The sequence below is a fragment of the Stegodyphus dumicola genome, chromosome 4 (assembly GCF_044657685.1).
Source record: "Stegodyphus dumicola isolate Sdum_Otavi_A_Nest chromosome 4, ASM4465768v1".
Lineage (NCBI taxonomy): Eukaryota > Metazoa > Arthropoda > Arachnida > Araneae > Eresidae > Stegodyphus > Stegodyphus dumicola.
In genome coordinates, this window is record NC_140771.1 from 75,369,562 (window position 1) to 75,382,929 (window position 13,368).

Genomic DNA, 13,368 nt, shown 5'->3' on the forward strand with positions numbered 1-13,368 from the left:
GTGAAATCAATATAAGAAGCTTAAATTCATTGGGTATTGTGTCGGAAGCTTACGGAACCCTTTTAGGACCTGTTATTTTAAAGTTTTTACCAGACGATATGAATCTGGAGTTTAACAGAAAAAGAAACTCTAAACTGCAATATAGCCTAACAGAACTTCTCGAATTCATTAGATTGGAAGTTGAGAGTCGGGAAGCTTCTAATTTAATAATAAACTCTAAGAAAAGAGACACAAATTACAGTGTTAAGGAGAATAAAAATAATTACTTAAAAGGGGCAAGTGTTCCTACTGCTTCGGCGTTAGCTACAGTGACTAAGCCGTATTGTTTCTATTGTAATCAAAATACACATGATGTAGGAAAATGGGAGAAAACAAATGAGCAAAAAATAGCGATATTAAAATACCATGGACGTTGTTACAGATGTTTTAAGAGAGGCCATGTATCTTCCAGATGTAAAATGAAACTTCAACCTTGTGAGTTGTGTAATGGTTTAAATCATAATAAGCTATTTTGTAGAAATATTGTTCCTGAAGTGGAAGCAGTTTCAGATGTTAAACAGAAAGTAGTTACAGTATCAGATTCTAAGCAGAATGTAGTTGCATCCCTGTCGTTTAACTCTGAGACTGTTTCTGAAACTGCTGATAAAGGTGTATATTTACAAACTTGCACTGTTAACACTTCGGATACAGATAATACTAGAAGCCAAATAGTAAAAATCTTAATTGATGGTGGATCACAGAGGTCATTTATTAGATCTGATTTGGATAAAGAACTAAAATTAAGGACTTTAAGGAAAGAAAGGTTACATATTTATTCATTTGGGTACATCCAGAGTAGACTAATGGAATATAATGTTGTTCAAATTGCCCTGAAAAGTATGCATTGCCCTAATGACTCAATCACTATTGAAGCTCTTGTTACAGATACAATTTCTGGAGCGATCATAAAAATTCCCTCCAAAAACATTTTAGAAATATTAAAATCAGAAAATCTAAAATTAGACGATAATGGTGAAGCAGCTGAAATAAAAGTATTGTTAGGATCTGATTCATGTTGGGAAGTGCAAACAGGCGAAAAGAAAAGAGTAACTAATAAATTATTTGCGGGTCTTCTATATTTGGTTGGTCCTTGGTTGGATGTTTAGAAGGTGATCAGTCTAGTGCCTGTATTTTTACAACTGGTGCTTCTCATTACTTGAAGGAAGATAATAATTCAGTTAATGACTGTTTGCAAAGGTTTTGGACTCTGGACCATTTGGGTTTAGAGGAGAACGAGAATCCTGACGATAAATCAGTCACTGAGAAATTTGAAAAAGAATTGCATTTTACTAATGGTAGATATGTAGCTCGTTTGTTATGGAAATCACATCATGCAAACTTGGGTAATAATTTAGAAAATTCCAAGCGACGTCTAGTATCTTTGGTTAATAAACTAAAAAGTGATGAATGGCTTGGGGCGAATTATGATAACATAATAAACGAACAGTTAAAAAATGAAATAATTGAAGAGTGCGAAATTGAAAGTTGTGATAGTAGTAAAATGTATTACATGCCACATGCTCCAGTTGTAAGAAAAAATGTATCAAAAACTAAAATCCGTATCGTGTTTGACGCATCTTCGAAGTGTAATGGGGTATCTCTGAACAGTTGTTTGATGCCTGGCCCAAATTTGAATCCTTATGTTTTGGACTTGATATTGCGGTTAAAAAAATACAAGCATGCGTTCTCAGCAGACATTGAAAAGGCCTTTCTCCAGATTGGGATCTCTGAAACTGATAGAGATGTATTACGGTTTTTATACTTTGATAATAATTACAATTTGAAACATTATAGAATGACTCGCGTTCCTTTCGGTGTATCATGTAGCCCTTTCATTCTGGAGTGCACTATAAAAAACCATATAAAGGAAATAGAGTTAGAAAATGCAGATATTTTTGAGATGTTGAACTGTTTGATCTACGTAGATGATGTTTTCTATGGTGCAGATTCTGTAGAACAGGCTTTTACATAAGTTAAGTACTGGAGCCCATTGTGTGCTTAAAGATGCTGGAATGAATTTGCGTCAGTTTAATACAAAGTCCGAGAAACTAAAGAAACTTTGGGATAATTGTGGAATAATTAAATCAGAAAATGAACTAAATAGTTCTTTAAAAGTACTAGGGCTTAACTGGTGTACGAGTAAAGATGTAATTTCCTTGAACATAGACAACTTGTGCGAAACATTAAATAGTTGTAGAAAAACCACAAAAAGAAATATATTAAAGGTGACTGCTACTATTTTCGATCCAGTAGGTTTCTTGGCGCCATTTGTACTACGTGCAAAATTGATAATGCAAAACCTTTGGCAGTTGGGTTTAGAAATCGACGACGAAGTTCCAACTGAATGTAAGCAGTTGTGGTCCGAGTGAAGCGATGAAATTGAAAAGTTAAAGAAATTTGAAATTTCTCGAGAATATTTCCCCGGCAAATTGAATCAAAATAAGGATATCGAACTTCATTTATTTTGTGATGCATCTATTAAAGCGTATGGTTCAGTTGCATATTTTAGGTTAGTTGAAGAAGGACAGGTAGCATTCATTATGGCAAAATCTAGAATTCCGCCAATAAAACAAAAACTCACACTTCCAAGGTTAGAGTTGCTAGGAGCATTAACATCAGCAAGACTTGCTAAACATTTAAAAGAGCTGTTTTCAATTCATGAAGAAAATATTTATCTGTGGACTGACAGTATAATAGTGGTTCACTGGATTCATAGTGCTTCTGAACGATGGAAAAAATTTGTAAAAAATCGAGTATCTGAAATACAATCATTAACTTGCCCAAATAACTGGAGACATTGTAATGGGAAGTCCAATCCAGCGGACATTTTATCTCGAGGATGTTCAGCCGAATATTTGTTGTCCTCAAGATTATGGCAGTTTGGGCCAGACTGGTTAGTTGAATCAGTGAGTGCTTGGCGTAGTAAATTTATCCTGACAATGGAGTTTACTGATGCTGAATTAGAGCGGAAAACGTGTATAAATAATACTACAATACTACCGTCTATATTGCAGAAAAATCTAATTCTCTGTTGAATCTTGAAAATTATAGTAAATTAATTAGAGCTATTAGAGTAACTGCATGGATATTTAGGTTTATTCACAATCTGAAAAATAAAACTGACAAGAAAACCGGACCCTTGATAGCAGAAGAACTTTTTGCCGCAGAATTATATTTGATAAAAGAAGTTCAATATGAACATTTTTCTGATGAAATTAATAGTTTGATAAAGTCTGGACAGTTGATTTCAAATAGCTCAAACATTTATGAACTAAATCCTTTTCTAAGTGAGGAAAGAGTTTTGTTAGTAGGAGGAAGACTACAAAAATCAACTTTAAGTTATCATGAAAAGCATCCTATAATTATTCCTTCAAAAACTCATTTTACAGATCTTCTGGTACGTGATGCACATGAACGAGTTCTTCATACAGGTGTAGCTAGTACTCTCATGTTCCTCCGTGAAAAGTACTGGATAATTAGATCCAGACAAAATGTGAAACGTGTTATAAGAAACTGTGTACTGTGTCAGCGTTATAACTCCTGACCAATGCGACAAGTCATAGTACCATTACCTCTATCTAAATTTAGAGTGCTAAGAGTATTAATATTGTATGATAGTATATTTCTTACTGAAATTGTAATCGTAATGCTACTAATGTTGTATCTATTTTATTTAATTGCTATTTAAAGTAATGTATATTTAATATTTAAAGAAATGTATATATTAGAAAATTTTAAGGTTGTAGAAATGTATAAGTGTATTTAAAATTTTAATTTAATACTGAAAAAAAAAAAAAAAAAAAAAAAAAAAAGGGGGGGGACAGATTTTTTGTAATAATTCTAGTATTTTAGTTGAATTATGATAATCTCGATTTTGAAATCATTCGTATAATATTATCTTGAGTTATATAAATTCTTGATTTAAATCCTGATGCTTGAATAGGAATGTTATGACAATAATTTTTGATGAAATTTACTTGAAAATTTACTTGATATTCTTGAAACATATGGTAAGTTTTACATGTTCTTGATATTTATGTGACATTTCTTGATTACAAAAACTTGAATTTGTATTGAAATGCATAATGATTCTTGAAAATAATTCTTGAAAATGTTCATGTAACACTGATAATCTTGATTGTTCTGAACTACAGTTCAGCCGGGCCCAGTGTGTAAGAAATTTTATGTGGAAATATATTTTAATTGCCAAAGAGGGCGTAAATCTTTCATGATGTATATATACTTCTTGTTCTTGGATCTGGCACCGCCAGTTAAATGTGTGTTAGACATGAATAAACTTGGCAGTTTAGAAATCTGATTCGTAATGTTCATTTATGTTATGTGTAATTTGAATTGGTTTTTTTTTTTTTTTTTTTTAAAAACCAAGATATCTTGCAATTGTTGACAGTTAATATAATATTTTACAATGATCTCTTCCAAGTTTAAGAAACTAAGAAAAGATGTTACTGAGCAACAAAAATTTGCTCGTATAGTGGAATTCACTTTCTCCTATCGTAAAATCTAATTTTGAAAAGCAGTACTGTGTAGATATTTTCATTAAAAGAGTGAACCACAGCATAATTCGGAGTTAATTATTCCGCGAATCCTTCGCATTGTCGGGATGATAAAGATATGCCACGAGACAGAGGCAAATAAGTAAGGATGTTTTCCTTTCAGGCGCCGCAAGAATCGTGAAAAGAATTACAAATATGTCAAAAGCGAGAATAACTTAATCCTGAAAATGACGCTAAATTGGGCTCAGTGGGAGAAGGAGTTGACCAAGAAAACAAACCGCCGAACATTTAGACGCTGGAGTTATCACGCCGGCAATAAATACTTCAAAACAGAACGTCTAAAGCCACGTCAGGGGTGTGTCTAAAACAATTGGTAGGTCCCACCCAATTCCTGACGTCACGGATACGCGACCCAATGCGCATGGCGTCCATCTTACGCGCTGCCGGTCGATGGGATGATGGTCTCAGTGCCTCGTCTGGCAGCTCCATCGTACGGGTGTGTGTACCTCCAGCCGTGACCGCAGTTTTAGTGTTGTTATTGCTGTCGTATTTAATTACCGCATCGTGCGCTCGGTTGGAGTGTGCGCGCCGGCCGATATTGTTGTTGTTGTCATCAGGCGTGGTGTGGTGTGTTGCCTCATGATACGTGGATAGCTTAATCGCAGATGCTGGCCAACACTTCCAACATACTACAGATGTGCAGGTAATGTGAAATACCTTATATTTTCATTTCATTTCAACATAAACCTACTTTGAGGAGAAAACTGTTTTCTTAGCGTTTAGGTTATGTTTATTTTTGTAAACCCCCATCCCACGCATGGTATCGGTGTTGCAATCGATTCCGATCGGAAATGTGCGAACCAGGGTAGATAGGAGATTCCCATGTTTTGATTTTAGCTCAAATGTTCTCAAACGTTTTTAGTTTGTACCACACATATATGAATAAAAATTATATGTATCATTCTACATATGTACCAAAAGAAGTGCCACTTCACCCTCATTTAAATCTCTTGTGTAAAAATTGTACCATCCAAAATGATGCAATCTGGAAATTACTGACGTTACAACATGTACCATAATTTGAGAATTTATATTCTAGATAACTCTACAAACGTGTGGGGTTACGTCAAAAGCCAGAAAGGGTTATATTTTAAATCTAACATTTTCTTGTGCATTATTTGGTTGTGAAGGTTTGATCTAAAAGAAGATATTCATAGTTTTCTACTAGGATATTTTTAGTTATAATGGGAGTCCTCAAGTGTGTACACGGGGCATGGATTAATGCAATCGAGTACAAAATTAATTCATGCATAATATACGCGTTTTTCATGCTGATTCAACATTGTATCTTAGAATCTAACTATGAATCCCCAAATAAAATAATTAAAAACCAATTCTTAATTTAACTGTTTAAATCCATGCCCCACCCATTGAAAATTTTTTGCTGAAATCCATAGTAACTACCCAGGCACTGGTTTAAGCTATATGCAAAATATTTCTTAAAAGCAAAATGCCCGTAATTTTCGATTTAGAAATTCTAAAACAATATATTCGTAATTAAATTAGTAATGCATTATGTCCTAATTAATTAATTGCAAGTTTATGTACATATAATAATTAATTGATTGCAAGTAATTGGGACTTATTTTTATAATGAACTTCATGAATCATTTTAGGTGCAGCATAATACGAAATGAATATGTAAAGAAAAATTAATTTTAAAACAAAAAATTTTTCTCTCTTTCCTACTCTCCTTTAGAAACAATTGCATTTAAAGATTAAAAAACCCTTTTCAGTAATTCAAATAGGAGGTCTATTAATTTAAAATATATTTACGGTTATTAATTTTATAATAATAGTTAATAATTAATCTTTACGATTCATAATAATAATTATCTAATATTTAAGATTATTTATTTGAATACTAGTGGGCTTTTGATTCTCAAACGAATCGAATAAGCGAACCCGTGAAACTCGTTAGGTAGGAATTTCATTGAAATGAGAATGCGAGGATTAAAAAGTAGAGAATAAATCCAAGTTTAAAGTTGTATATATATTGTGAGGTACGGAGTTCAGATTAAATGAAGATTAAATAATAAATTAAATAAAGATTGAGCGAAAGTGGATCCCTCATTTCATTATTTTATTTGACAACATAAATCAAACTTTGTGCAGCAGCGAGCAGCAAAGTTAAGAAAATAAATTAACTCATAAAACGAATTAAAAACTTCTCTGTGCACAAAGTTTCGGGCAAAAACAATTTTAAATATTGTTACGTATTTATCAGCTGAGTGCTTTGCGAGGAGCTTTAAGCAACTTTTTTAGGATTCCGCAAATCTAAATGAAAACTTGAAAGAGTTTTTGAATACCAAGTTGATTGCGAAAGTAACAACCTAAGGTAATTAATTATAATAGTATATTTTCCCGTCTCTTCTTTTTACTATTTAAAAAAGTAATAGGAAATAAATCTGCTTTTATTGAATAGAATTGCAATGAATTTTTTTTTTCATTTTTCATATAAAATGCATGCAATATTAATACATTTTCAATGCTTTTTTCATGTTTATTTTTCTCAGAAATCATAGTTCCAGGGGCCATTCCCAAATCCAAAAATGATAGTTCCAGGGGCTCCACAAAAAGTAATAATTTGAAGGATTCATCAAAAATTGTAGTTTTAGGAATTCCACAAAACTGATAGTGTTAGGAGTTCCACAAAAATGGGCCAATTTTTACTGTCACTGGTATTCCACGCATAGCTATTGAGATTTTGAACAATACTACGATGAAGAAAAGTATTTGCAGGCAATCCTCATCAAATTTTGTTGACTGCAATCTTCCAGTTTCTTTGCCGCTTCCTTTTAATAAGAATCTTAGCTGGTATACCAGTTGTTTTATATTCCGATGCTATTCTTGAAGAGCACAAATTAATTTGTTTTACAAATGGAACGAATGACAAGGTTTGGCTTGCATTTGTTGTTTAAAAAGATAGGAAAGAAAAAGATTTCAGTTAGTTCAGAATTAATGATAAGTGCTCTGTTTTTCAGGCTGAGTTGCTGCTCTTAAATCTTGCTCTGAAATGGATTCAGAATTCTTGTAGTGGTTTGAGATCAACGCGCATTTTAATGTGTACTGATTAACTTTTTTCGCTACAATTATTACAGAAAATTAGTGTTTCAGAGAAACTTGCTGTTGAAATTCAGGTTATTATTATGACTTTGCAAGACCTTGACATCGACATTCATTTTGCTTACGTTCGTGGGCACTGTGGAAATTTTGGAAATGAGCGGGCTGATGCTCTAGCAAAGCTAGCTACGACACTTCACATTGATTTAAATCTCCATGCTCCTGTTTCTGACTGCAAGGGTTTTTATGGAAATGATGCTATCTGTATTTTGAGCACAGAATATCTGGCCTAATCAAAAGCATATTGGAACAAAAGTTTTCTTTTTCTTACAGTTTTTCACAGAATAAAAATTGTTCCGTTTCCATCAGATTTTAAAGTAACTCAATTTTTGACTGGACGTGAGAATTTTAAGAGCTATTTAAAGCGATTTGGACATGCTTCAAGTGCTTTGTGCAGCTGTGAAAGCGGCGTTGAAGATGTAAAGCATATTCTTCTAAAATTCCGTCCATGCTACTATAAATGTATGGGAATTCATTATTATTTTTTTAAATGTAGTTTTATAAAACCCAAAAATTTTATAGTTATCTTAACCAGGTAAAATGTTGAAATATTTCTTCAACTCTAAGTTTTTAATTGTAAGAACTCCAGCTTCTTCTTTCCTATTTTAAGAAATATTTCACAACTAAGACGACGTAGCAAATGCAATTTAATTCATTCACAAGACTGTGTGCTTTCTAAGTGGAATTAAAGCGAAAAAATATCGTATGAGTCACATTCCTGATTTGTGGAGTTAAAGAAATGTGAGGATATAGTATACACTTGAGGTACATTTAAGAAAGAGATTATACTTGAAAATATTTGATTATATTTGAGCTACGGTGGAGTACGGCAGGAGAATTTATAACTGCACATTCTTATCGCAACAGAGGAAGGGGCTTCCCTCACTGGACCAACTGCAATAGTTTTCTCTGAGACTTGACAGTCAAATTCTACTCCTTCCCGAGAATTTTGTCAGCGATTAGTAATTGACTAAAGAATTTTGTTGTTTAATTTTTTTTTTCGAAATAATTAAAAATTACATTGACATACAGAAAAAAATCAGTGTTTGATTTATTACATTTAGAAAAAATATTAATATGTGTCAGATATTCCTTAGGACTTCAGAAGATGGATTCTTCTTCTTCTTCTTTTTCTTTTTCTTTTTTCTTTTTTTTCAAACGTAAGCGAATTCCGTAGTTGAAGTCCTTTGAATTTTAGAAGCCTCTTCCGTGGTAACGATACCAGTGTGCTTTTGTGAAATTCGCACATGGGAGAATTGTGTAGCTTAGGAGATTAGGTTCTAAAAGAAATTAAATACTGAAGCCAAGTTCAGAAAAATACACAAATACTGCAAAACTAACGTCCTTTCTAATTCCTTATAAAAAGTAAAGGAAGTACTGCAAAAGCGAAAAATTTACGCTATCATATCTCCTGCCAATGACAGTTCCCAAATCCGTTTGGACTATTCTTTTTCGTGACGTCTGTACGTACGGACAGAATAAAGAACTCTTCTTCCGAAACGGATACCTATGTATGTAATCGCGCATAACTGGAAAAAAAAAAAAAGATTAACATTTTCAAATTGGGATTGCTGCAATATCTAGTTGTGTATCTCCCATTATTATTGCAATCGGCAGTAAGAAACGTGCATGTATTGCCCATATCAGACTTTTTTTATTTCAATGAAACATTGTTTAACGTTTAAGTAAAGATTTTGATATAAGCAGAGCTTGAGAAGAGACTCTAGCAGTGATAAAAAAGTTAAATTTAGAAAGTTTAGTTATTACTTGGAAGCACTCGAAGGCTGTCTTAGTATATCAGTAGTCAAAAACACTTAGTAGCGAAGATAAATATAAAAAATGTAAGGTATAAAACTATTTTTAAAAATTGAAATTGCAATCGATTACCACGAGAAGGATAGTTTACTATTTAAAATTTAAAAAAATTAAATATAAAAAAATTTTAAATGTAAAAAAAAGTTTAAAATGGCAAGTTTTAAATGTTTTAAAAGTTTTAAATGACCTGGCAAGTTTAAAATGCCCTCTAATCTTCGTATTCAAATTCCAGTCTAGCGTCAGAAACACTTTATTTTTACTTGAACAGTTACAATAGGCTTAAATTAAGAAGGAATTGTCAGGAGTTCAAGTACAGAACATTACAAAAAATGCAATTACAAGGAGTTTTTTAAAATAACAGTCTAACGCAATAAGCGGAAACTTCTTACAATATTATTGCATTATAAATTAATGTCATGTTGAGCTTCTGCACTTATTCAATAACAAAAAGATTTCATTATTCAAGACGTATTTATGCAATTCTTTTCACTGTATCGTTTGCAATAAATATTCTCCACACCTGAAATTGCAACAATTTCTATGTTGCAAGGTTAAGAAATTTGCATAATGCAAACAATAATACCTTCTTCTATATCTTCTTAATAATGATGATGATGATAGTAATAACAATAATGAATAATATTAACAGAACGAGTTTTTATGAAACACGCAGCATAAACAAATAGTTAATAACAGTAACTATTACATGTTACATTATATATTTGAAGAATAATAAAAGAAAACGGAAATATTATATATATAATATTTACCACGGAAATCCATGGAAATACAGGTGGTTGACAGAAAATTATAGTTCGAAAGCAGTTAATAAAAATACAGGAGATGCCAGTTAAAAAAAAATGCAGGAATGCAGGAAATACCATGTTATAGTTAACAGAAAATACTTGTTACGGATTTTGTATTTAGCTAAATATTTTAAATAGAATTATAATTAAAATTGTTTTATTTCGCCGTGTAATGCAGCGCTTGACAAATTTTAAGAGAAAGCTACGCCGAAAAAGTAAAAATTTCTAGAGCACGTTCATTTAACATTGAATAAAAGTTTAATCTCTATAACTGATATTTAATTTGAATAAATGTAACTGACTACTATGTTATCTGTAACCGTAATTCTACTCTTTTTGCTTTCCAGAAATTGCTAGAATTGTCTCGCGTGGCCAATTTAAAGCTGTAAAAAGCCAGAGAGAGACAGCCTCTTTGTCGCGCCAAACTGATGCCACGCGATAAAATGCAAGATATTTATTTATCTTTCGCTTTTAATGAACAAATTCGGCTTTTTAAAACCCGATGTGTAGTCACTGCTTACCTTTATCTTCCACTCGTTAGTTTGCTGCCATTCACTAACCTTAAGATATTTAATTTGTTTGTTATTGATTAACAGGCGATTTAAAAGCAATACACGCAGTTCTTAAGAATAATTAAAAAAAAAAAAAAAAAATCTGAAATGTTTCAGATTTTAAATTACCTCTAAAGAGGCGTTTTTTAACGTTTTGTGTGTTACCTTTATTTATTTATTATCATGCTCTTTGGACTTAAACCATAAAATTCAGTTCAACAGCAATGTCGTAAAATAATTTTAAAATGAGCATATCTTTAGAATTTTCGATACACAGTTCCGTGCCCGTTGAAGATAAAAAGGTCCCCCCCCCCCCCGCCGTAGAGTGTTGCCATTGCTCGATTTAAATCGTTGAGTTTGTTAATCAAAAATTCGTTAAAGTTTTACAAAATACGATATCGATAATAAAACAAATTTCAAATTTGGTCTTTCAGATGCTCATATTCGGGTGGAGACGTACGTTATTCAAAATTTGATGGCTCTGGGTACCGTTATTGTTTGATTTCCTTTGTGATGTTAATAAACAATGCTTATTTAATGATATGAAAGATGAATAAAAAATCATGTGACCTTTTGCCAAACAGCAGCTTCCTTGAACAGGATCTAATTAAAAAATTGAAGAAAAGAAAATTTTAAAACCTGAAAGTTTTTAGATTTTAACGGTTGTACAAAAGGGTACTACCCCCACTGCTACTACCCCCCCCCTTTTTTTTTTTTTTTAGTTTTATTATTAAGCATCGTTTTCTTCTCACTTATCCGTATGTAATGCAACAGCAAAATCACAAAAATTTTAAAAGCAGCATAGCAGCCTACGTTTAGAAATTTCGATGCAGTGTGTTCGCACGCATTTTTCTATTTTCTCAGTTTTTGTTCAGTTCTTCATATCAATGTTTAGTTTTCTTAGTATGATGTCTAACGTTTTGTGTGTTAAACTTTATTGTAATTTTGTTGTTTAATTGCATGTAGCGTAAATGATGCTTAATAATAAAGCTCTCTCTCTCTCTCTCTATATATATATATATGACAGCTTTAAAACTTTACATTACGCCCACAGCTGCGTTTTTTTCATTTAGACACATAAACACGTTTCGAGAGTATTTGCGCTAATGTCAGTTTGGGCTAAAAATATTTAAAAACAGCACATCTTTAGAATTTCCTATAGATAATCTCGTGGGCTGGAAATTGTTATTTATTTATTTATTTATTTTGGTATAGTGTTGTCATTGCTTGATTTGAAACCGTTGAGTTTGTTAATAAAATATTCGTTTTACGAAATATGCAACCAATAAAATAAATTCCTAATTCGGGGTTCCACGTGCGCATATTTGGTTGGAGGACTACGTTATTCAAATTTTGATGGCTCTAGGTACCGTTGATTTTTCACGACGCGAGAAACATGAAGATTTTTCATTATTTAATTTCTTTAAATATAATATAGGGGGATAATATTTTGTGGCAACGAGTTAAAAAGTGAAACGAACATTTATAGTTAACTGACGCGAAATGCCGTTTAAAGACATAGCCCTTCTGGACTAACGGCTCTTTGGGTTAAAAAAATGGTTTAGTAAAAGGGAGTGTAATAGCAGACTGGTAAACTGAGAGCCCAGCGAGAGCGTAAAAAAACGTTAACAAACTCTTTTGGGTGAACGTTAAAATCTGAAACGTTTCCGATTTTATTTGTTATATATTACGTTCTTCGCATTTACGCCACATAAAATTCAATTCAACAGCAAAATTGCAAAATATTTAAAATCAGCAGAACTGTAGAATTTTCGACTGACAATTTCGCGCGCTGGAGATAAAAATGCTTTATTCTGTCCAGTGTTGTCGCTGCGCACTTTCAAATCGTTGAGTTTGTTTATCAGAAACTCATTAAAGGTCTTACAAAATATGGAACAAATAATAACAAAATATATATTATCACGCTGTGAAAATATTGAAATTTTAAAATAAATTGATCATGAATTAAATGCATTTTTATTATTTGAATCAATCCGATTCAAAAGTTAGAAACGAATATTCTTAAGATCTGCATCTGTTGCTTTCAGATAGCTTAGTTTGTTAATCCACAACAAAGATTCAATTTGAAACATAAACATCTTACATTTTACCCAGAGGCAACAGAATCTCCATGAGTCAAAAGCTGCATTTTTAATGATCAGGGGCAAGATCTCATTTCAAGATTAATAGCGGTTTTGAACTAATAAAGAATAATTAAAAAATCCCACTAATTTACCTTTTTAAAGAATGCTGTAGGTATTAAAGTCATGTAACTCGATTGTTGCTGCTATAGCAAGGATTACGGGATCTGCTCGGCTTTTCTCTTCCTTCTACATCGGGAGTATAATACCGGCTTCCGTAAGCGAAAGAGCTTCTCCCCCAAAAGCGCTTTATCCCCCCACACGCCGCCCTCTCCGTCGTGCGTGCGTGATTTCACGGTCTGCCGCTTGTGACACCGCA

The 13,368-nt window shown here is 32.5% G+C and overlaps 1 protein-coding gene across 1 annotated transcript in view; it reads left to right on the forward strand.

Moving 5' to 3' along the window:
- Positions 1 to 5,038: 5,038 nt before the first annotated feature.
- dysf (neuronal PAS domain protein dysfusion) overlaps positions 5,039 to 13,368 on the forward strand; it is a 286,927-nt gene continuing 278,597 nt past the window's right edge. Inside the window, exon 1 of the mRNA XM_085815098.1 lies at positions 5,039 to 5,256. Coding sequence (XP_085671224.1) covers positions 5,219 to 5,256 — 38 coding nt within the window. The 5' untranslated portion in view covers positions 5,039 to 5,218. The remainder of the gene's footprint in view (positions 5,257 to 13,368) is intronic.